This window comes from Diceros bicornis, chromosome 4 (assembly GCF_020826845.1).
Source record: "Diceros bicornis minor isolate mBicDic1 chromosome 4, mDicBic1.mat.cur, whole genome shotgun sequence".
Lineage (NCBI taxonomy): Eukaryota > Metazoa > Chordata > Mammalia > Perissodactyla > Rhinocerotidae > Diceros > Diceros bicornis.
The window spans coordinates 51,912,106-51,937,760 of record NC_080743.1 but is presented as its reverse complement, the minus strand read 5'-3'; the positions used below and the strand labels follow the sequence as shown (position 1 = coordinate 51,937,760).

Here is a 25,655-nt window from a genome sequence, read left to right as displayed (position 1 = left end):
GATGACTTGAATAAGCTTATATAAGAAGGGAAAAAAACCTTTCACTCACTGGAACATTTTACAATCTTGACTTTTTTCAAAAATAAATCTGTGTTGTTTTCCTTGCTTAAAGCAGCCCAGTAGTTTACCCTCATACCTGGAGTAGAAGCCGTGATCTAACCCTGCCTGCCTCCCTGGCCTGTCCCCTGTTACTCTTCCCCTTGCTTAATACTCTCTAGCCATACAAACCTGGAATACCAGTCTCATTCCCATCTCATGGCCTTTACACTTGCTGTTTCCTCTGCCTGGGATCACTCTTTCCCATATCTTCATGATTCTTCTTCATTTAAATCTGGGCTCAAAGGACACCTGCTGAGAGAGGCCTTTCCTAGTCACCCTATCTAAAGTAGATCCCTACACTCCAGCCTTTGTGATTACTGTGTATCCCGTAACTGGGTTCTGTTTCCAGCAGAATCGATCACTTACCCCTGTCTGAAATGATTTATTTATTTATTCATTTATTTATTGTCTGTCTTTCCCTAATAGAAATAAGGTTCATGAGGACAAGGGCTTTATTCTGTTAACCATGGTATTCCTGATGTCAGGGCCTGCACCTCACACGGTAGATGCTCTGTAAATATGTTCTGAATATTAGAAGACTAGTCCTCAAATATGCTGTAGAGAAAATGTATGAAAATTGGAAAGTGGCTTCTAGATTTTGTGTCACATTGCCAAGTGATGGAGTGATGAAATTGGAATCCGCTGCTTCTCTTTGTTTTTGCTCTTTTTTGGTGGGGGGGCACGCACATATGGATACACACACTCAGTGTATGAGATTGATTTCAGTCAGCTAGTATTTATGGAGTGACTGCTGTTTGTGGCTTACGATGAAAATTTGGGAAAAAGTCACTCCTTTTGTGAGTGACTGATTTCTCTGAGTCTATTAAAACATCAGTTTAAACATTAGTTCTCTGTGGTATGACTGAGCCTTTCATTTTTCACTCTGCAAATATAAAGCTGCTTTCAACTTCATTGTTAAATTTAAATGTTTTACATTGGGAAAAAAGTAAATTGAATTTTGAAATGAGGTCTTTCTCAGTGTCACTGTCATGGTTTTGAGTTATCGAAGTTTTAACTTTTCTTTGTATGGCAAATAATTACACTGTTCATTTAGAAATAGCCCCTGAGCAAAGTCATGAATCTCAAATTTTACTTTATTTTTCTTTTGTTTATTCAGCAATATATTATCTAGATCATCCAAGACCTCTAGTGGATTATATAGTCTTAGGAGATTCCTTAAAGTGGACACTCCTGCTTTAGTAAAGTAGTTGTTCTCAAAGTGTGCTTCCTCTGACTGGTAGCATCAGCATTGCCTGGGAACTTGTTAAGAATGCACATGCCCAGGCCCCTCTAGACCTACTCAGTCAGCACTGTGGGGATGGGGTCTGGCAATCTGTGTTTTAACAAGCCCTCGAGATGATTCTGATGCACACTCAAGTTTGAGAACTGTGGCTTAGTCAATGTTAAAGGTTCAAGGTAGTATGATCCTACAGATCAGCCAAATGGCATTAATTATTAGCCTTGTAAGCCCACCTCCTTTTTGGCCACTGAATTTGATTAGTTCACTAAGGCTAGGCTGTAAAGTTATTTGCTAGATTGATTGCCACATATTGACTTTGGGTTGTTTGTATTTCTCTGAACCTGTCACTGTAATGATTTGCCAGGACACTTAAAAGGAACAGACTGTGATTTTTTGCACCCATAGCTTTCTGAGTCATGGGTAGCTGGGTCCTTATGCCCTTCTGGATAGATTTTTCCAGGTACCAGCCATGCCATTCATATACTTTTTTTTTTTTTTTAAAGATTTTATTTATTTATTTTCTCCCCCCAAAGCCCCAGTAGATAGTTGTATGTCATAGCTGCACATCCTTCCAGTTGCTGTATGTGGGACGCGGCCCCAGCATGGCCGGAGAAGCGGTGCGTGCCGGGGATCCGAACCCGGGCTGCCAGCAGCGGAGCGCGTGCACTTAACCGCTAAGCCATGGGGCTGGCCCGCCATTCATATACTTTTAAAGAGGGTGGTGTCGGTGTTGGATCACAGGGGACCTTCAGGAGCATTTTGTTCCCCCCTGTTTGGTTTACAGGTGGGGAAGTTGAGCCCCCGTGAGGCTGTGCTTTGCTTGCAGTAGCACAGCTAGTTAGTGGTAGAGAGAGGCTTTCAGGTCTCCTGACTCCCTCTACTGCACCAGGATTCCTGCAGGGGGAGGACAGAGCTGCAGCTAGCTCTGAGCCTGCAGGACATTCCTTTCCTACTGAGAGGCTTTCTTTTTTATTTAAAGAAAAAAAACAAATAGAAAAAAGTCAGGAAGTTCTCATTGAAACTAATAAAAGTGTCTAAAGAGAATAAAAAAATCAGTTTGAGAACTTTAGTATGGAGGAAATAACCTGACATTAACTGTTTTAATTATAGTTGTTGCGTTGGGCTTATCAGTGTGGGAAGAGAGAGCATTGGAGCCCTACAGGGAAGTGGGATATGGACAACAAGATGACCCTCTTCCTGAATCTGCTTGTTCGGGGTGCAGGCTAGTGCCTGCTTGTGTGACCCCAACAGCTGTCATAGAGACAGGGCTGGACTCAGTAAGAGACCTGGATTCCAGGCCCAGCATTGCCACAGCTAGTGGTATGATGCCCATGAGGAGGTCGCCTTCACTTTCTAGTAGGTGGGTATAATAATACCTATCCTGCACATCCTGAGAAGCAAACTGTCGGATAGTGTGAAGCAGTGTATCACTGTAGTTAAGAGCACAACCTCTCTCACAGGATCCAGACTGCCTAGGTTCAAATTCTTCCTTCTTAACTCACTGATGTGACAATGGGCAGGTCACTTATCCTTTCTGTGGAATAGGAATAATGAAATTAACTCCTTCATAGGGTTGTTGGGAAGATTGAATTAGTCTATGTAAAGTGCTTAGAATAGTACCTGATGTTTAGTAAGTGCTAAGTGCTAGCTGCTATTGTTATTACTATTTTTTAGATATTATTATGTTAAGAGATGAGATTTCTGTGAACCTGTTCTCAATGGTTCCATCACTTAATAACAGTACTGGGCAGATAGTGGGTTTTTATGCAGTAATTGTTAATAGAGGAGTTGTTCTAGCATCCAGCTTGTGCCTGGGCCCTGCTGTGAAAAGAAGCTGGTTTCGATGCCCAGGAAGGGCAAGCCATAGCCTCTGATATTGCACAGTTTATTCACAGAGCGACGTGGCTGGAGGAAACTCAGAGGTGGAGATTTCTCAGTTTTGCTTTCAGGTATTTGTATGAACCATCCTAGGAGATGGGCATCTTAATAATCTTCCAGAAAAAGTTCGTGAACTTCAATTTTGATTTTTATTGTTTGGCTAGGTTTCTTTCCGTCTTGTCTTTCCATTTGTTATTAGGATCCTTGGTAAGCATTTTGGTGATGAAGATTCCAACTCTAAAAGCTAAACAATCAAGGTATTGTAATTATCCAGCGAGTGAGTGGCAGACTTTGGGTAGCCTTCCCTCTCTTTTGGCTGAAATCAGTGAAAGTTCCCACTAATGCTGTTTATTTCTGAGTAGTCTGTTTCTGGAGGGGTTAATGTGATGATGTGCCTTGTCATTGCCTCGTAAAGCGACTGGGATTCAAGAATTTGAGAATTATTGTTTTATCTGTTTGAATAAAATTAACTTTTCAGTTTGTTTACTTTGATCCCTCCTCTGCAATCTCTATTCATGGTCTACTCCTCATCTTTGTGTGAGTCTCTTCAAGTTAGAGATTATGTTTTATTCATTTCTCTGTGTGTTCTATTTCCCCTTTTTCCCCTGGATCCAAAATAGTGCCTGGTACGCACTAGGCTCTCAACTACAGTTTGTTGAATGAATATTGGTGAAGTTTCTGATTACTTCTTGAAGTGGCCTGTTCTAAAACTTTACCTGAAGGCTTAAGTAATTCTTTAATATTATGGTGACCTAGTATCTACCCAAGTCTTCCTAAATATTCATTGATGAGTCCTTATATTACTCATCTGAAGTATCCAAGTTCCAAGAGGCTCATGGCATGTCATGGATGTTATAGCTTTAATTTTTTTTTTTTTTTTTTTTTTTTTGTGAGGAGATCAGCCCTGAGCTAACATCCGCCAATCCTCCTCTTTTTTTGCTGAGGAAGACGGCCCTGGGCTAACATCTGTGCCCATCTTCCTCCACTCTACATGGGACGCCGCCACAGCATGGCTTACCAAGCAGTGCGTCGGTGCGCGCCCGGGATCCGAACCAGCGAACCCCGGGCCGCCGCAGCGGAGCGCGCGCACTTAACCGCTTGCGCCACCGGGCCGGCCCCTATAGCTTTAATTTTTTTAATATCATTGGGAGATAGGGATGTAACAGCTGGGAAGATAGAGGCACAGAGAATCAAGAGCATCATTCAAGGCCACAAAACAGTTACTGTGGGAAGAGACTCTTGGGATGAGCTTCTGTGCTTCTGTGACCCCAGAAGCCAAAAGACAAAAAACTGCTTAAAACTCTAAAGGGAGACCCACATCAGGTTGGATATGGGAATGAATATTGACGTGGAGTGGATAACATTTCTTTGATGTCTGAGGGTTATGATTAGTGACTTATTTCTAATGTGTGTTTGTTTTTAATTTTAGCATTGCAATGTCGGGATGGCTATGAGCCCTGCGTAAATGAAGGAATATGTGTTACCTACCACAATGGCACAGGATACTGCAAGTAAGTTTTTCTCTGGGTTTTTTCTTTTTCATATAATTATTTTTCCTCAGTAAGACACTGGGCAAGATTTGGTCCTACTATTCCATTTTTAATACTGCTGTGAAATGTTCCTGGTTCTCTAACTTTTCTGATGAATTTTCGTGGGGGATGAGGACGAAAGGGTGTGGATGTCAGATAAATGGTTAATAAGAACTTCTTATTATCGTCTCATTATCTTTTTCACTATGAAAAAGACTTTTCAGTGGGTGGCTAGTTAATATATATTAAGTACATTCTCTTGCATTTTTCAGTTTAAGGCAAAGCCTTAGAATCACTCCTCAGCATGTTAGCTATGATCTCATTTTTAAGTCAAACCCAGTAAATATTAACTTTAATTCTGCCTAGTATAAGTGACTATTATAGCCATGTGAAACTTTTTTTTTTCTAGCGTAAAAAATGCAATTCTGAAAGAGAGCCTGTGAGAGAGGAAGATGCGCAATGTACCTGTAGCGATGGGGTGGGAAGCAGGGGCTATGGGTGAATGTCATTATTTGGGTTTAAAAGATAAGGATGAAGAATAGGCCTAGAGAGTGTAGGCTAGTTCTCAAGAGCATTTCTTTTCTTTTTCTCCAACCATCTAATCTAGCCATACTTTTTGTTTGCTTGAGGAAGCCTGTGAGATCATCTCATAGATAGCTTCTCTAGGCTTCCTATGGACCATTTTTTTTTTCCTTCTACCTCAATTGAAAATTTTTGGTAGGAACAAGTATCCATTCTATTTATATCATGGAAAATAAAATTTGATAATATGAAATTTGTCTTTAACACTTTTGTGGTGTATATTTGTTCTTTGCTTTGGTAGAGGTACTTGCTTGATAAACAGTTTGAGTTTATGCAACATGTTTTTGTTTCTTCTCTGGATATTTAATTGAATACCATAAATATAATAATGACATTTGTTCCAGTCAAGTCCATTCTGACACCAGGATCTAAGTTCTTTAATATCATAAACAAGAATTTTTCCAAGTCAGAAAAAATTTTCTTCACCAAAGTGAAAATATTTTAAGCTGTGATGACAGTAAAGCTTAACAATAGGTTGTTTGGACTGGAATAAAGATAACATTGGAAATGAAATTTTTTATATAACTGATTGCGGGCTGCTCATTTAGCTTTTCTAGCTGGAAAAAAACCCCAAAAACATGTGATGCATTCTCCTCTAAGATTGGAAACGCAACTGAAGATAATAAGGGAAGGAACTTAATACCTTAGAATTGGCCACTGAAATCTTGTTTATTCCCTTTTTGGCATCTGGTGTCTTAGCTACTTGCTTTATTCTATTATTCAGCTCTCTTGTGGTAGTTAACCCATTACACTAGGATCATTTGTCAATATGTTTGTTTTTCCTACTAGATTGTGAGGTCCTGGTCTTGGCATTTTTGTATAGTGAATGTCTAATATGGTGCCTGGTATGTAGCTAGTGCTCAACAATTTGTTTCTTCAACCAGGAGGTGCTCAATAGATACTATCATTCACATGTTTTTAAATCTGTTTGTCTTAAATAAGAAGAAACTGGTCCTTTCTGAGAATTTTTTTGGCTTCATACGGTATCCAGGATGGTAGTACTAAACAGAGAGGCAATTTAGTTCAATTTGGAGATAATTCAACTTGGCGATTTATGTAGGGAGAATTTCAAATGGGTTCTAAGTGTTGGCTTACATATTTGTAGTCTGACATGGGGAGAGAGGATTTCTAGAGGAGACCAATCTCCGAGCACTTACCAGGAGAGGACACTAACGGTAACTTTTGGGAGAAAACAAATTTGTGTCCTGCCACTCTCAAACTCTCCAACCAAGGTGAGAAAGACAAAGTTGCCCTCAGTTTCTGAAAGAAGCACTGCTAGGGAACAGGGAACTCACTTTGTGATTGACAAAAATGGAGCTGCTTGAATTCTGTCCCTGGATACTTGTTAACTGTTGATGGGATGGGTTGCTTATGGATATAGTTCTGAGTGGGTCCCTCAGATGTTCTCCAACCCTGTTGTGAGGGAAACAAGCTCCCTGAAAAGGGAGAGTAAGGAAAAAAATGGGCAAGGCCATCCTCTTGGGACACCAATATGAACAACAAAATTTGTAAAAAGAGAGTGTTTCTCTACCTCAGTAAAAGTAATATTAGCACCTTCAAGAGTGGCAATGTCAACATAAGTGGACACAGGGAAAGCAAGAACAGTATCAGGGAGGCCAAGTCAACCATCTGTGCAATGCTGTGCCAACCTCCAGAGAATGTTAAGCAAAATTTTAAGCAAAAATAACATGTACTTGGCAGACCTTGCAGTATATCTTTACCAACTTTGCTTTTTTCCCTGGGGAAAGAAGGTAATCCAACTTGTTTAGTAAATAGTATTTTCACAAAATGGTAAATGAATATTAGAACACTTAGAAGGTTTATAAAAATTACATCAGACATGCAGAGCATATGATTATCTTTTTATTCATGAGATGGCTTAGTGGATTAAGAAAAGAAAATTGAAGCCAAATTCCTTTTGTTGGGGAGTGGGGTGGGAATTAATGGAAAATGTTTTAAAGTAGAAGGTATCTGACTATCTGTTTAAAGAGTATAATGCTACTGATTCAGCTGAAATATAATGGTTGTTTATAGAAATTATAGAAATCCTTGATAAGATCACATTGACAGAGGAAGATAAGTACTTTTAAAGGTTGGTTTTGTACACAGCTCACCTGTTTTTTGTCACTGTTGGAGCCTGAGTATTCTATCAGTCTTTGATTAGATTGGGATGCCAGACAAGGAGAACCTGTGTAATCTTGCATAAAACTCAATTATTGCTCCTAAATAGTTGTTGTCAGATCTTAATAAAGCCCTCTCACTACAGAGAGATAAGACATTTTATTCTCTCCCTTGTCCTACTGGGAGGGGTAAATATATAATTAAGTTTGGCTGTCATTAATCACTTTCAAGTAGTTTGTCTCAGGCTTTCAATATAAACCATTCCAAATCCCGATTTGATTAAAAATCATGGGCAATTCAAGTTCACTAGAATGTTGGGGGTGGGTGAGGTTACGATTTGTAAAATTCACAAAATGTGCATTTTTAAGGACATATTTATCATAGGTTTTTGAAGTCCTTGCCTGCTAATTCTTAACATCTGGGTTGTTTTGGGGTGTGTTTCTGTCAAAAGCTCTTTCTCTTGACTATGGGTACAATTTCCCTTTACTTCGCATTTATGGTAGGTTTTATTATTTACTGGACATTGTGGGTGATGCATCTTAAAGTTTATCTTCCACTAAAGAATGTGGAGTTTTATTCTAGCAGGCAGTTACATTACTAGAAGATCACCTTGCTCCTGTGGAGGCTTGGTTTTAGGCTTTGCTGTGGTGGGTCTTTTTTGCCCTTAGTCTGATGGTGAAGGTCTTAGTCCTCGGATACAGTTCTTGCTCCCAAGGTATGACCCCTTAGGTGAGGTGTTTACCAAGCTCTGGGTTTTTCCCATGCCCCTCTAATTTGATGGGACTTGAATTCAAACGTCTGACTCCCCAGAACCCTGCTCAGCCTTTTGGCCTTCCAGCTCTTTCTTTCCCTTGGGTTCCTAAGTATCATCTTGTTCATACACAGTCAGGAATCGTTTAAGGATTTGAGTAGAATTGTATGCGTATTTTAGGGCTACTCCCTCTGTGGTTCTGTCTTTTCCAGGATTTCTCCTCCTCAAATTCCAGCAGCTTTGACAGTGCCAGCTACCTTTGACTCCTCAGCCTAGTAAGACTTCCATTTTCTGCTTGCATTCTGTTCCTTTTGTGTTGCATGGACTGGGGAATACTTTCAGGGAAAAAGCTGTATAAATGTAGGTTTCATATAGTTTGCTTTTCTTTTTTCTTTTTTCTTTTTCATATCCCTTCCAGTTTCTGCCTGCTTTTGGTTGCTCTCTGGTAGCTTTAATATTTTGTCCAGAGTTTATAATTATTATAAACAAGAGAATTGGTCTAAGTTACTCTGCCATTATTTTTAATGATAAAAATTATAAAGGAGTCTTTCAAAATTTTCTGCTTACCACTTAGGAGGAAACTAGCATAGTGTTTGTTAAACAATGGAAAGTCATCATGTCACCATGAGTTACATAGGCTCCTGTGGATGAGTGACTGCATTTCAGAATCTCTACTTTTTCCCATAGTATCTAACTAGAAACTACATTTTATTTTTTTATTTTATTGCAGTCACATTGGTTTATAACATTGTATAAATTTCAGGTGTACATCATTATACTTCTATTTCTGCATAGATTATGTCGTGTTCACCACCCCAATACTAATTACAATCCATCACCACAACACACATGCCTACTCATCTGTTTTGCCCTCCTCTCTTCCCCCTTCACCTACATTTTAAAGTAAATCGTTATAAAATACAACTTTGTGTCTCATTTTACCTAAAATTTGTCTACTAGCTGTAAGAAACGTTAAACATTAACAACTAATAATTTTCCTTGCCAGGGTTAGGGAGTAATGTTGGTGGTCTAGGCCTGCTAAAGCCATCCAAGGAAATTGGAGCCATTCACTTGTCTTTTTGATAAGTTTCTGTATAATACGTCAGGAGAGAATAAAGACACTCAGAATCTTCCAGAGCCTGGCTTATAGTAGGGTCATGCATTATCAGTGTTTGTGCTATGGTGGTGCTCCCCTAGAAAGACATTTTCAAAAGTCATGGCTCACTCAGTGTTTTCCCCTTTCACTCACCTTATTAGTGCATTCAGTGCTGTTCAGGGGCAGTGTCAGATCAAAGAAGTACACTGGGAAAAGTATCAACTGTTAAATCACTTTCTCTTTCTTCTCTGCTGAAACTGGTTCTGCCAGCAAGGTTCCTTCGAGTGGGATGCCTATTTAGCAGAACATTATATATGCAATTTTTCTGGAAGATGCTAGCAGAAGCCTGGCCCCTTTTTGATCGTCCTTTTATCTTTTCCGTGAAATGAAGAATGCTGTCTTTTGGCTTACTAAATAGCTTTCATGGAGTAATTTTTTTTAATGTGATGCTTAAGGAGTTATTAATTCAGAAATTATTTATTGTATTGCTGTTTATGTACCACATATAACATATCTCAAGTCTGTGGTAGTAGTTGCAATTATTCAATATTGTTATCACATTATTTCATACCTCTTTGGGAAGTCATAAAATAGTGATCAATTCATTATCCTGGACTTCTTAAAGAGGTTCAGAATGAGTCTTACTAGAGAATGGTAAAGTCAGTTGTGAAATGACTGACTGTAATGTGGTATTTCAGTGCAGAAACCACCAGTGACGTAGGGCTGGGAGCAGGGTGAAGTGAGTGAGGCATTCATCTTAGGTGTAAAATTCAGGACGGGGCCAAAAACTCAGTAATCAAGATAAATAATACTTTAATGTAATAGTTCAAAAAATGAAAATAAATGCAAAAAAAAAAACTATGATAAAAAACTCCAAATTTTAAATAAAGGGAAGATCAATATTACTGATTTTTTTCTTTTGCCTCAGGCTACGGTATGGTTGTGTTTGGCACTGATGAGTGGATTAAGGACATAGGTTTTTATGCCAGATAGACTTGAGTTTGACCTGATTCCGGTTAGCAGTTGGCCTTTGGTGAGTGAAAGAATATTGTGCTAGCTAACATTTGTTGAGCACGAGTTATGTGCCAGACCCTGCTCAGTCAAGCTCTTTACAGGCGTTATTTTAGTCCTCACATAAGATAGATAATCTTAATATCCCTGTTTTACCAATGAGTATATGGAAACTCAGAAATTAAATAATTTGTCCAAGATCACATAACTCTTTAGTAGTTGACCTGAGATGTGCTCTTGGAAAATGTGCTGTCACTCAGAGTCTCAGTTTGCCCATCAGTAAAATGGGACAAAATTACCTATTTTAAAGTGTTAGTTCAAACAAGACCTTCTGAAAAGGAAGTGTGGAACATGTGAAATTATATGAAAGGTGACTTTTCAAATCAGGAATATGATTAAAACTCTGCTTTATAAGGTTCCTGATTTTAAAGTAGAGACTGTAGCATTAGGTAGGCCTGAGCAGCTCACATAATACTAGAGAATTGAACCTGCTTGTAGCTACATGAGTGTGTATGGGCCAGGCTTGGCTAATGCTGCATTTCTAAGTGACCTTTGACTTGAAAGCTCAGTGCAATTACTGCAGATGAAATTTAAGAAGAGGGCAGTGAAGGTGGGGATAGAGGATATTATCTATTAAAATGCTCTTTAGTAGAGAGAAGTAAATTGAAAAACTTGAAACTTCTCACTTCTTTTTCCTAATGGAAGATGAGCAAGTCCAGACAGATTTTATGCAGCTGTGAAATTGGGACAGGTCAAATTCAACGACTTCTGATAAATGATAAATGTTGCTGCCAGCACAAAAGTCACAGGTTATTAAACATAGCACCATACATTTGCATGGTGAGTTATAGATGTATAGATGTGTGTCTTGTGAGGCTTTCCTTGTTTAGGACTTAAGATCAGGACCTGTTAATGTACCATTCTTCAGTGATTCTTTTTATTAACACTTAAGTCCTTGAAAAATCCTTTAACAAATACGTTGTGTCCCTGAGGAATTTTTCATAAAGGAGGTCCTGATTATCAGCTTCTTATCAATATATAACAACAGAATTCCCATACTCTTTTCAATCTTTATTATTTAGGTTGGAACCTTTATAAACTTCAGTGTTAGGTAGAGAAATAGGAGAAGGTGGATCTTAGGCTCTGCCTGTATCCTTTTGCCTGTCCTGGGTAACTGCCAATAAGTTAAATCAACTCATTTTGGCCGGCAAACCTGGCATGAATAGATGTGAGTTTAGCTAGACTTCTTGCAAGACAGTCACCAGGTTGACCATAATCCTATGTAAAGTTTCTTTCCTATTGTTTCATTGTGACATGTCAGCACCATTAATTTCGTGTGGGAATTCTTTTTTCCTCTTTTTTCTTGTGGCTAAGCAGGATGAGAAATATTTCTCTTTCAAGATCTGTAGTAGCTTGATTAAATCTTTTATTTTAAATTTTGGCTATCTGTCTTTCATTGAGGCTAGTGAGATAGAATACAAAGTGGTGGGGTAAATCAGAATGTGATAAAAATGTAATTATCTAAAACTTTCTGGGTACTTTTTTCGTTGTTAAGCTGGCATAAACGTGTGGGCGTGATGGTGGTTTTCATTAAGCCCTCTTCCCAACGTCCTATAGCCAGGAATTTGGTAGTTAGGAATGAAGTTTAGCATCTCCTCCACCCCCATTGTTGTGTGTATGTGTGTTTATTATGTGTGTGTTTTGTTTTCATGTTGGTCTTAGTTATGTTTTACTTTACATCTCGATGTAAGGTAAATTACAGTTTCTCTGGGCTTCCCAAAGTTTTCTGTATCCTATTTATTAATCATCAGTAATCTTCACTAGCACTTCATACTCTGTCTAAAAATGTTTTACGGATTCTTATACTGATGCCTTCAGCCTTCCCTTATTAATGCAATTACCTTTTGTTTAAAATGTTCCTCTCCTAAACAGTCTCCAACTTGGATCTCTATGAAAAGGCCTTTATGAAAGAAAAGTGAAAGCAAAGACTAATAAAGGCATTATTTAAGGGACAGGTGGTATTACTCAGCCAACACATCCAACTGGAACATTATATCCAATTTTTTTCTTCACATAAGTATGAGGAGAAGTAGGTGTTAATGAGAAAATAACCTGATTAGACTTACGTAGAACAGTAGCCTTTAGGGTACTGAATCTTTATAGATTCAGGCCACTTTCCTGCAGTTACTATATCTGTAATCCTGTATCCTGAGTACTGAAAGTCCGATAGACTCTGAAGCACTATAGGTTCCTCAGTCTTTGTCTCTGTCAGCTTAGGCTGCTATAACAAACTACCACAGACTGGGTGGCTTAAATAGCAGACATTTATTTTTCACAGTTCTGGAGGCTGGGAAGTCCAAGATCAAGGTGCTGGCCAACTCAGTTCCCTGTGAGGACTTTCTTCCTGGTTTGCAGGTGGCCACCTCCTTACTACAGTCATGTGTTACTTAACGATGGGGATATGTTCTGAGAAATGCATCATTAGGCAATTTCATCGTTGTGTGAACGTCATAGAGTGTACTTACACAAACCTAGATGGTATAGCTTACTACACACCTGGGCTATATGGTATTAATCTTATGGGACCACCATTGTATATGCCGACTGCTGTTGACTGAAATTTCATTATGTGGTACATGACTGTATATCCTCAGGTAGTGGGGAGAGAAAGCTCTGGTCCCTTCATCTCCTAATAAGGCACTAATCCCATCATGAGGACCCCACCCTCATGACTTTATCTACCTAATTACCTCCCAAAGGCCCCATCTCCAAATACCGTGACAGTGGGGATTAAGGTTTTAACATAAATTTTGGGGGGGGTGGTGGTGCACAAACATTCAGTCCATAGCACCCTTCAAAGAAAAATTTAATTTTCATCAAACTGGTACTTCTTGAGTTGGCTACTATGATAATACTGTGCCAGATATTGTGAATATACGTAAAGGCCCAAGAGGCCTGAGCTGTCTGACTTCCTTACTCACAAGCATACATACCTCGGGAGTGTCTGCTAATGGATGTCGTGTTTCTCCTGCATAAGATATGGTGGCTATCCTCTGACGCCATGCCATCTTGTTGAGGAGATAAAGCTTATGTGTATGTATAAATTCAAACTGTCTGTGATTGCCTGATGTAGTGGCACAGCTGACAAGAACTGTGGAGATTCAGACAGGGAGCAACTACTATGGGACAGAAGACTAAAATCAGAGGATTTTTTTTTTTAATTGATGTTTTAATAGTTAATAACATTGTGAAAGTTTGGGTTGTACATTTTTGTTTGTCCATCACCACATATATGTTTCCCTTCACCCCTTGTGCCCACCCTCTACCCCCATTGCCCCTGGTAACCACAATACGGTTTTCTCTGTCCATGTGTTGGTTTATATTCCACATATGAGTGAGATCATACAGTGTTTGTCTTTCTCTTTCTGGCTTATTTCACTTAACATAATACGCTCCAGGCCCATCCATGTTGTTGCAAATGGGATGTAAAATCAGAGGATTTTTAATGGATCACCTAGAATATAAATCTGAGAATATTAATGGTGGCTTAGAAGATGGATAAGTAGAAGGACGGAGGTAGGGAAACTGAGGAGACTAGAGGGTTATTGCTTCTTGGAGTAATTATTACCAATATCTTTATTATTTTTTTCTCAATGACCTGGGTTCAAAACTTCTACTTCTTGCTTGCTCTCTTCTGTCTGTATTCCAGTTTGTGTGAGGTTTTACTAAATCAGTATGTGGATTAATCTGGTTTCACAGTGACAGGTAAGTGATTTAAAAATCATTCCTTTAGCACATATTGGCTTAAATGCTTGAAGATAGAGTGTCTAGAGTGAGGGGTGAGGGGGAAGACCAGGGGACAGGAGGAGAGGGCAGCTGGGAGCAGTCACCTCCCCCTGCCCCCACTCCCTCTGACCTTTTTGGCCTTGACTGTTGATTCTTGTGCTGCTTCCAGATCAGAACAGCCAGGTAGGCTTAGGAACACCATTTACAAAGAATCTCGGAATCCGTGAATCTCTGAGGCAAGAAAAAGAATAGGTTGGCATAGGAGGAGTGATGTAAAAACAGAGACACTAAGAACAGGATCAGTTTTCATAGTGCATTTTCCTAGCTGAGAATTCAGGTATCCCAACCTCAAATCTCTTTTGTCCAGCATATCATTGGCTTGATCCAGTTCATTTCAGGGATCCAGAGTAAGCAAGCATCTGCTAGCCAAATCTTTGGTTACCTCAAATTAGCTCATGTCCTTTACTGCTTGTTTCCTCTGATTATATAGTACATATCCAAACCCTCAATTATCCAGAATAAACCAGGGCTGCCTGTTCTGTGTGGAAAACATTTGACAGTGGTTATGATTCTCTTGCCTAGACCGTGGTAGTGCCTTAGCTATTTAACTGCCTGTCCCTTTAAGATTTTGAAATGCTGGTTCTTATTGTGTAAGCCAGACACATCTCCTTGAGGAATTATTTTACTGGGCAACTTGCCCCTTCTGAAACCTCAGTCACCCTGACAAGTACCTCAGGAACTTCTTTGACTTAAATTTTTCTCTTCGTCCTATTTGTATATAATGTTTGTGGTGTTTGATTCTCTGTCTCATATTGCTAAAACTCATGGCCTTGAATTTCTGGGTCACTCTTGAAAAATGGACAGAACTTGATTACTAATGAAAAGTTGACTCATTTCCTTCCAGGCAAAGGCCGACACTGACTATCAAAGTTGATAATTAGTCTCCACAGAAGCACACTCTCTAATTATGGGACATCACCTATTCTTTCCTAAATTTTATAAGAATTAATGAGAGCATCATGATCTGGGGAAGTGAGTAAGACAGGCATTTATGTTGTATTGAGAGGATGTATAAAAATGATATGTGGAAAAAGTCCTATAAGAATTTAATTAAGTGGTTGATTCCCTGCGAGTTAAAATTTGGTGCATCTCTTCCTAGACCATTGTTTTACACACATATCAGTCATTTTTAGTCCTGTGTAATTTATCAGCAGGTCAGATTTCATAAAGAGACTGTGATGTCTACAACCACTCTATGCTGAAGAAAACAGGCTCCCATGTTGGCTAATTGTTTTGGGGAAGATAGTAAGGCCTTTCTTTCCCTTCTAGGTTCAGGATTCCTTTTTATTCTCTGTATCTTGCTTAAATATATTGTTATTTTCTATTTTACTTGTTCTTTGCTTCCTTATGCTTCGTGTGAGGGGTTAGCTGAAATTGTGAGTTGTGCAACAATTCATTTACACAAGTGTGTATTGAACTGTCTGCACACTTAGAAGGGTGATAGGTAGGCAGTGTGAGGGATATAAAAGAAGAGACACAAGGCACAATTCTTGCCCCAGGGAGCCCCTGCTTGGAGTGGTGTGATGGTCAGGACCATCACCTCACTGACCCTAAGCATTAGCACCAGCAAGCATCATTACATCCTTGGGCAATATTGCTGAGGGAATTCAAAAGCTGAAATTGTAGAGTTGTCATACTTAGGAGGTTGAAGGGACTCCACGTGCACCTTTCTCACTCATCTTGTTTTGTATGTGAGGAGCCTAAGACTTAATATGGCCAAGTGACTTACTGTGTATTATATAACTGATTAGAATGTAGACTGAGACTAAAAGTTGTTTCTCAGACCCCATTAGGCAATTTGAAAATTCAGCACTATTTCTTACCAACCCTCAAGGAACTGATGTGGGTGAATGTGTGTATATATATATACACGTATATATATACGTGTATATATATATACACGTATATATATACGTGTATATATATATACACGTATATATATGTATGTATATATACGTGTATATATACATGTATATATATGTATATATATACACATATATATGTATGTATATATACACATATATATATATACATGTATATACACACACACACACACACACACACACACAAAAGCAGAATAAAAAAAAGCTTAGGGCTTTTGTGAGGCAATTTGAAAGACCAAGAATCTTAACTCTAGCTATACATTTTTATTTCTTGACATTCCATGAAACAAAATAGTATGGAAATTCTTTTGAGTTCCTCATAAAGGAGATCTATCCTATATTAATATCCAAGGGGCTGTGGAGCATACCTAAATGGAATCATACAATTTTAGAGCTAAAGGGAATATTAGAGATTATTTGGTCTAGCATCTTGTTTTAATACATGAAGAAGCTGAGGCTCAGAGAGGTAAAGTGACTTGTTCAAGGTTAACATCTAGTAGCAGAGCCAGGGCTGGTCCAGAGGGCAGGTCTCTGGGGAGCCGCTCTATCAAAAAGATCCGAGAACATACTAAAGTCTTGGGTGAGAGATTTTTGTAAAACAAAAAATACTAGTTATATTTTTATTCTTATTCAGATGAAAAACACACTCATAGCTATTAAAATTAAAAAAAATATATATGATATTTTTAGGGCGTACTTGAACATATATTTTAACATATGTATATAAGTTTTGTTTGGTTTTTTTTGGTGAGGAAGAGTCTCCTCGAGCTAACATCTGTTGCCAATCTTCCTCTTTTTGCTTGTGGAAGATTTGCCCTGAGTTAACATCTGTACCAATCTTCCTCTATTTTGTATGTGGGTTGCTGCCACAGCATGGCTTGATGAGTGGTGTAGGTCTGCGCCCGGGATCCGAACTCGTGAACCTGGGCCGCTGAAGTGGAGTGCGCCAAACTCAACCACTACGCCACCAGGCCGGCCCCCCATATAAGTTTTTAAATCTTAATATATATTTGTTCAAGTATGCCCTAAAAACATCTCACCTAGCAGTAGGCATGAATTTTTTAAGCGGAATCGTGCAGGAGAATGTAGCCACGTCAGGTGTGACTTTACCCTGACTCAGTTCAGGAAGTAAAGTGCCTCTCCAGAATTACTGTGAAAACTTGGGTCTTGATTTATATTATGGTTTCTGCTATAATACTGCTTTTTGTTTAGATTTAGGAGATTTTATTTGGAGCTTCAGCTTGGTGCTAAGTACTGATGCAGCCTGCGCCATTCAGATTTCACAGCGTCTTTGTGCTTGTTACCTCCATCTTTTTGGTTTTGGGGTAAATGTAATGTATTCTCAGAATGCATTTATCTTCACTTGGAGTAAACTTGAATGTATGCTTCCAGGATGCCTGTTTGATACTCAGTTTCTCTGGTTTGGAAGGCCACAAATCATTGTAATATCTAAGATTTTTTTTGGCCCTTTGGGCCATGGTCCTATCTTTTAAGGGAAGTAGTGGTTTTTGTCTTGAGTCACCACATTAGGGTTGTACACTGTAATTTTTTTCCATGATGTCCATTATTTTATTATTGTTGGTTCTGATTATGCAGAGGTATAGCAATTGACAATGATGATCTTTTGACCCTTTGACTGCCTTTCAGAAATTAAACATAGCTCATTACAAGTGCTCCTAAAGTGGCCTGACTTCTAATAAACAAAAAAGTTACCCAAATTGTAAGCACGTGTTTGAAAGTGTTTTTGCCCGCATATACTTTAATGCCATGGTGGCATCAGAGCAGGGAATCAGCGAACTATTTTCTTAAAGTGCCAAATAGTAAATGTTTTAGGCTTTGCTGGCCAAGAGGCAAATTGAGGATATTTTGTAGGTACTTATATACCCACTTAAAACATAGACATTTAAAAAATGTAAAAGCCAGTTTTAGCTCCTGGGCTGGAGGTACAAGAATAGGTGGCCTGTGGATTTCACCCGAGGGCAGTATTTGCTGACCTTTACCTTAGAGCATAACAGCCACTTAAAATGCTTCACATCCTCCCAGGGTGTGGGCTATAGACTGGAAGAACCATTCTTTGTGGTCAGTTTCTTTTTTTTTTTTTTGATATACAAAAGAAATTCTTGAAGCAGATGTTGCTGCAGTTAAAACAAAGAATTATATATGAATCCTCCTATATCTCTTTTTGGTTGATGCCATTTTTCTAGTTGAGATCATCTATACTGGAGGTCTGCACTAAAGCTGAGATCCTGTTAAATTAATGAGTGGTATCAAGAAAATAAATGAAAACATTACAGTTTTTTCTTTGACCATAACTGTTCTCTTGTTGCCATAAAAGTAATCAATGTTGTGAGATGTCATTCACTTCATGAAAGTTACCCTTTGTGTGGAAAAGTTTTTTGGGTGATTATTGTGATGGTGATGATTTTAATAATTATATTTGTTTTCAAAAGCTTATAATCTAGAGGAAAACAGATAAACAACCCAAATCCAGTCCCAGCAGTAAAGTTGGTGATAGAGTATGCTTCCTAGAGTAGGATCCTGTAGGCTACGACTCTTTCACATGCACTACTAGCATCATCCGCATGATAAGGGTTTGTGGGTTTTGTTGTTATTTTTGTCGTGGTAGGAATGCAAGAGTATGTAAAATAATGATAGCATTGTATTTTTAAAAGAAATAATCTGTATGGTATCTAGATGTATGTCAGATAAACGTTCTTGTGAGATCACTGTTTGGCTTTGCAGGATTTTCACTTTGTCCATATGGAGGCATAGACTTTGAGTTCGTAACAGCAGATCGGGCACAGGTGAAGGAATTTCCAAAGCTGAGGCACACTTGATTTTCAAGACATGTGAGTGTGGATATATACTAATACAGACAACATTTGTAGGAAATTTTTCTATTCAATTCAACCAACGTTTATGGGCATTATGAGTGCCAGATACTAGGCTAAGAATTACTTTATTTGTATAAGCTATCTTAGTGTTAAAGGAGGCTTTTTAGATTTTTTTCCTAATTGTTCCTCCCCCCCAATTTTAATATCATATACTGTATATCTGTTTATCTATTGTGGCCCTTTGGAAGGCCACAAACCATTGTAATATCTAAGATTTTTTTGACCCCCAAGAACCAATTTTTTTACCCCTTGAGCCATAGTCCTATCTTTTAAGGGAAGCAGTGGTTTTTGTCTTGAGGTAGGGTTAAACACTGTTATTTCTTTTTCTATGATGTCCACTATTTTTATTATCTGTGGTTCTAATTAAGGCCATTTAAATGGAATTTTGTTGTGTTTCACGGCTGAAGTTATGTATATACTGAAATTATATTTCCCAGTTATTCACTGAACGGTTTCACATACCTGCATGTGTAATTCCTTTTTATTTTTGATAAAGATTTTTTCCTAATCTACAAAGAAATATTTTTTACCCTCTTAAAGTTTGAAGAAATGCAGATTCTTCTGCAGCCTACTCTCATAGTCAGGCTTGGTTTGATATGATTTGGGTCAATTATTTTTGAACTAGGAATCTTTTCAGACCAAACCGTAAGCTTTTGGAACTGTTCTGCTTTCACACAGTTTTTGGACTTCAGAACTTTGAAAGGGGTCATCCACTCATGCTGGAGAACAGAAAGCAGGCGCCCACACTCACTTTCTTGCCTGAAATCTTGTTTAATTTTCACTGCTTGGTCTCTAAAGAACTGTGCAGTTCATGCTACTGAGGCCACTTTGTAGGATGTTCTGTCTTTAAGGACTCCAGGCTCTGGTGGTTCGTGTAGTCAATGTTTTATCAAAGATTAATAAAGTGCAAGAGAGAATGAAGACTCTGTGTGTGTGTGTTTGCTGTGTTTGTGTGTGTTGATTAATGTCAGATTTTGGGGGAAAATGTGAGTAAAAAAAAATCTACTCCATGTAGGGTTGGCTGGCCCACTTTGAATGATTTAGGGGTGAGTGAGGGTTAAGAAGTCTTGTATATATCAGGAATATTAATTAGTTTTGATAATCTTTTGGGTAAATAGTTCAACCTAGTGGTTCCGAACTTCAAGTATAATTAAAGAGTCTTTTTAAGATATAAAGATTCCATGGACTCTTGCATTTTGCCCTTGAGCTTCTGTTAAGAATATGAGCACTGAATAGTTGAATGCCTTCTATATGCCAGTTACTGTGTTAGGCCCTGGGAGTATGGTGATGAACAATTCTTAGTCTGTTGGGGAAGACAAATAATCATAATAAAGGATAATGAGTGATATGTCAGGGTTATGGGAACATATAGTGGGGGTATCAGGCCTATTTCTCAGTGAAAATAACATTTAAGCTGAAGCTTGAAGGAATTTTAGGGCTTAGCTGTAAGAAGAGGGTGGGGAAGAGTGTTTTAGACTGAGTGAACAGTCTGGAGGTCAGATGTGGCACACTGTAGCATGTTCTGGGAGCTGCAAGAAGTTGAGCCTAGTAAGAGTGTCATGCATAAAGGAGAGATGATCTGGAGATGAAGCCATTTCTCAGTCGTTTTTGAATACAATGCAAAATGTCAAAATCTGCTAAGAATTCAATAACCGTTTTATAATACCTTTATATATTAATAATCATAACATCATCTACAGACATTTAAATATGGGCAGGACATTATTTAATGGTCTACAGAATGCTTTATAAGCATTTGCAGAGCCCGTGCAATAGCTGCACAGCCCATAGCTTGGGAATAACTGGCTTAACTCGTTCGTTTTTGCCTGTTACTATGAAGGGTGCTTTTTGTACACTCACATGTTTAGAGTATGTTTGCCATCTTTTAATCACAAGCAGACATTTTCTCAGGGTCCAGTGCAGTGAAATATGGTGAGGTACTGATTGTATGCTAGAAGACAGAGGAAAGACTACCTTCTGTTTTAGCAGCAACACAAGTCTTTCAACACTGTTTGTGTGCCCTTGCCCAATCTTTCAAGTGATGATTGAAGAGACTAGGCACTCATTTCAGCTTTTGAGTTCTGATAAATGAGCTCAGACTGTAAACTGGAAGATAAGGGTGTTTGCAAATTCTTGTGTAAAGAAAACATGGTTTCCCATTGCAGTGGTTACTAATTTCATAGTTTCTGATGAAGATGAACAATGCTGTGAATTAACAGCTTTAAAGCTTGTACCACTGGAGCAGCTTTTTGGTTTGGATTTATTAAAATCAGCATGAGTTTATTGCTTTATTTGGATGGGGGGTGGTGAAAAACCTGAACACATGGAAACCAAGTGAGGTGGAGTTTCAGAAGATAATTCCCAGCCTCATAATTCCCTGTGAATTTCTTTTCCTGTGGGAAACTTTTAATTTGGAAGCATTTAGCCTAATGTGGGAACCCAGATTAACATTTTCTGAAATACTTCTACAAGAAAAGCAGAAATGTTCTGTTCAGGAAGCTAAATTTACATAGTAGGAAAATGGGCTGTCCTGCAGTATTTGGTACTCTTTATTAGTTGTGGTAAAAAGTTGTGTATGTTTGACGAGAGAGAGAAAGAGAGAGAAAGAGAGAGAGAGAGGGAGAGAGAGAGGGAGGGAGGGCGAGCGAGATCGCTCGGGAGGGAGGGAAAGAGAGAGAGAGAGATTGTGTTTTTGTCTTTGTTTCCTTTACATCAAACCAACAAAGCCCTAGAAAGTGTGTTTTACCACAAACAGCCCAGTACTGAGCCCTAACTCTATAAACGAATACTTTTTTTAGTTCTTTTTGTTTTAGTTCTTTTTGTTTTTCCTTCTTGCTGAGTAAGCTATAGTGTTTCCTTTTTTTTTTCTTTCTCTCTTTTTTGGGGGAGGGGAGGGGAGAGTGGGAGTGGCAATGGCCAAGAAGAAGTCAGCATGACAGAGCTTCTTCCTTTTTCTTCCCCTCTTTACCAGGAAGTTAACTAGAAGTCTTCATGCAGTTGTTTGTTTTTTTCCCCAAGTCAGTAATTGGCATAACCCGGTTAGTTACCTTTACACAGAGTTATAGAATTAAAAAGTTGACAGTCTCATGAGATATCAGACTGGAGGTACTGGGAGGAGGGGAATGATGAGGTTAGATTAGTAGTTTGGGCCTCCTGAATGCCAGCCTGAGAAAGTAGAGTTGATTCTGTAGGCTCTGGGGTGTCTAGAAGTTTGTAGCCAGAGCCTTGAGAATTAAATGTTATATAGGAACTTTCACTGGTTACAGTTAGCCTTGGCTGTTAGCAATTATTTTTATCTACTTTAACACAGGGGTGCGGGGGAGGGGGCAGGAAACTAAGCTGGCATTATGGTCACAGGAAAGAACAGACTGATTTGGGGCCTTTTCAAACTGCAGACCTTTGTTACTGACCAATGCTTAATTTGGTTTCTGGGTTTTGTTATTTTTTCCCCTGCTCTTACCTCATTTACCTTAACGACAGCTCCTTCCCTCTAGAGCTCAGCTAGGGCAGGCTGCCACTGCGGATTGGGGGGCCGAGAGGCCCAGAGCAAGAAGAAAGTGGGTTGAAAGCAGAGTTCTGTTTAAAGAATTTTTTGCTGGAAACTAGCCCAGAGGGAGTAAAGAGGAGCTTTAATGAGGAGCAGCTGCAGGGCCGACGCAACCCACATGAGACATTTTTTTCCCCTCCGTTCCACATTCTGTATAGTTTTTAAAAAACCGTGATTTTGAAATAGCTATTTTGTAAAGCACGCCTCTCTTTTTCTTCTTCTTGTATGTGGTGGGGTTTTGCTTTGTTGTTTTATTTTTTTTAATGACCAAATCCTCGCTAAAAAATACTAAAGGCAGAGCTGCAGCAAAGCCCTGGATGCAATTTGGGCTCACCCTGCTGATACAGAACATTCAGTGGAGAAAACTGGGAGAGAACACTGGCTCTTATTTGGAAAAGGGGCTGATTTCCTGCTCAGACTTCAGTCATCTTAGAGCTGACACAAGCTGCTACAGTATTTTCGGCTTTTCTCTAGATGAGTGGCTATTCACTTAGGAAACTTGAAAGAACAAATTTTTCTGTCCTATATTACTAGGGAGACTGATCCTGAACTGCAGCCATTGCCAGATAGATTGGAATTGCTATTCAAATCCCAGCATCGTTGAAATCTGTAAAGTGGCTACATGTAAACGAATCCAGGCTGCTGGTGACATGTGAGAGTTGGGGTCTGGTTTTCATCTGTTTTATTGAGGGGGGACTGTATGGGCATCCTTTCAAATAGAATGTTTTCTAGTTACATTAGGAGGAATCCCTTGTTTTTCTCCCTTTTCCTCCCTCCTTCCCTCCCCTTCACCCCATTCCCGTTGTGTGTTTGAACAGTGACAATGAAAGAGTAGACCTCTTCATGTCAGAAATGGCAGACTTTTTCAGAAAAAGGCATGAATATATCTGTATGGACCTGAGAAGTATTCATATTAGTTTATCGAATTATTTTATAGGGAAAAACGTCCCCCAAAACTTTCCCTATATATTAACAGCCTCCTCTGTGAACTATTCTTTTAGAGTTCCAAAGCTAGAGAAGGGGGATAGAATAGGAGGAAGTCACTGAGAGAACTACTAAAATATTGATAAATTCCCTCCAGGAGAGAGGCATTCATATAGTTTTGGGAACAAAAGGCATCTTTCATGCCCGAAAAAGATTTATTTGGTCATTTTTAAGAAAATTTTTTACATACACCTTTAATTCAAGATGTAGGCTATTTTCCAAAAATCGTACTGGAGTTACTTAGTAGAACTATAGATTTGTGAGGGAACTTGGATGATTAGTTGTGTTTCCAGCCTCTAACCAAACTCAACTTGAGTCATTTCAGGGAGAGAGCTATTTAAGCTTTTGTTTTCAGGCAGAGAATCTTAATTCCCACTCATACTAACAGCGTATATGGTGTTCTTGTATTACCATTGAACAGGGATTTGCAAAGCTGAAAGGTCTCCGGCCTTAGGAAACAGGAGTCCTTTATTTCTGGCTGTCTTACTTACCTATTTCTCCCCTTTCTTCTCATGTCCATAATTCTTCTTAGCCTCCTGGGGTGTAAGGGATAATCTTGTACCTCAGGATGATTCTTTGGGTTGATTTGGCCTGTGTTCTACCAGGCAGAGCACAGTGTGGGGTTGGAAGGGGATTTTGTAGCAAATTTGGGTTGAGAGACTGACTTTATCCGTCCTATGAAATTTAGCCTGCTTTGGAACCAGCAGCTTAATGGTAAATAGGTGCTCATGGTATTCAAGGAACCTGCACCAGGGTCTCAAGACATGCCCTTCCCCCCGCCACACACACACAAATCAAAGGGGAGTTTGAAAGAGGCTCAGGAAAGACATAACAATGGCTTAAATGAAGAAGAGCCATACTGGTAGAAATAACGTAGTGCGTAACATGGCACTACATCTACTGTTGGAGGGCTCAGAGGTGGGTGAGATGATCTGGAGGAGGCTTAATGGAGGACATAGGTTTTGAGCAGATCTTTGAAGCAAGGATGGAAGAAAGGAACATTAATTAGAGACATATCAGATGGGAGAGCATGATATTTGTCACTGGAAATTAGAATAGTTTTATACAGGGAATAGTAGACAAGAGTGTGGAAATAATCTGCAGTGTTTGAGTGATGGGTTACTAAAGAGTACGATGGTAGGAGTGAGGCAGACAAGCAGGTCATAGGTTCTAAGGAACTTGGATTTGAAGGTCTGGGCACTAATGCTAGTTTCTGAGCAGAGAAGTGACATGATCAAAACTGTGCATGAGAAGGATTATTCTTCAAGTAGAGTACTTAGTTTCAGCAAAGAAGTTCCAGGGTCTCCTTATGGAGAGGTGTGGATAGGATGCTGGTGCAGTTAGGATGATAGAGCTGACTGAATAGGTGCCAGTCTTGGGGCAAGACCTGGTAGAATACTTTCAGTTAAGTGCCACTTTATGTTTTGATAAAAGATCTAGGTTAAGATAGAGATAAAGTTGTAGATGATACAAAACTGGGGGAAATTGCTAGATTCACAGAGAACGAAATTGGGCAGGTCGGTTAGCTTTGGTGTCCTTATCAGTGCAATAGGAGTTCAGACCAGTTGACTTCTGAGGTATAGTGCAGTGCTGAAATTCTGCGATTATGTGAATAAAGTATAAAAGTTATCCCAATCAAGGAAATGTGGGGTAAAGATTCAGCATGATGAATTAAAAAGGAATAAATAACAGGCCCAATTATTGGATTAAAAAAATATGTGCAAGTAGAGGATGAGAGAAATATGGCATAAAAGTAGTTCATGTGAAAAAAAAGGTCTGGGCTTTTTAACTGACTGTGTGTTCAGTAGCATATAATAGTATTTTGTGGCTTCTAAAAAAGTGAACACAGGTTTAGGCTACCATAGTAGAAATATAGTGTCCGGATCACAGGAGGTGATGGTCCAAGTTTATGCTGCACTGATAAGAACATATATGTTACTTTTTTTCCCATTTTGGGCTCCACATTTTAAAAAGGTTTTTGATGAACTAGAATCATCTAGTGGGGGGAGACAGGATAGCTCTGCATTGAAATACAGTCACGTGCTGCAAAATGACATTTTGATCCGCAACAGACCGCATATATGATGGTGGTCCCATAAGATCAGTACCATATAGCCTAGGTGTGCAGTAGGCTATACCATCTAGGTTTGTGTAAGTACACTCTATGATGTTCACACAATGACGAAATCGTGTA

At 39.0% G+C, this 25,655-nt stretch overlaps 1 protein-coding gene across 1 annotated transcript in view; it reads left to right on the top strand.

Moving 5' to 3' along the window:
* The window catches only part of NOTCH2 (notch receptor 2), a 155,458-nt gene that overhangs the window by 33,085 nt on the left and 96,718 nt on the right, over positions 1 to 25,655 (top strand). The window contains exon 2 of the mRNA XM_058538926.1: positions 4,647 to 4,728. Coding sequence (XP_058394909.1) covers positions 4,647 to 4,728 — 82 coding nt within the window. The remainder of the gene's footprint in view (positions 1 to 4,646; positions 4,729 to 25,655) is intronic.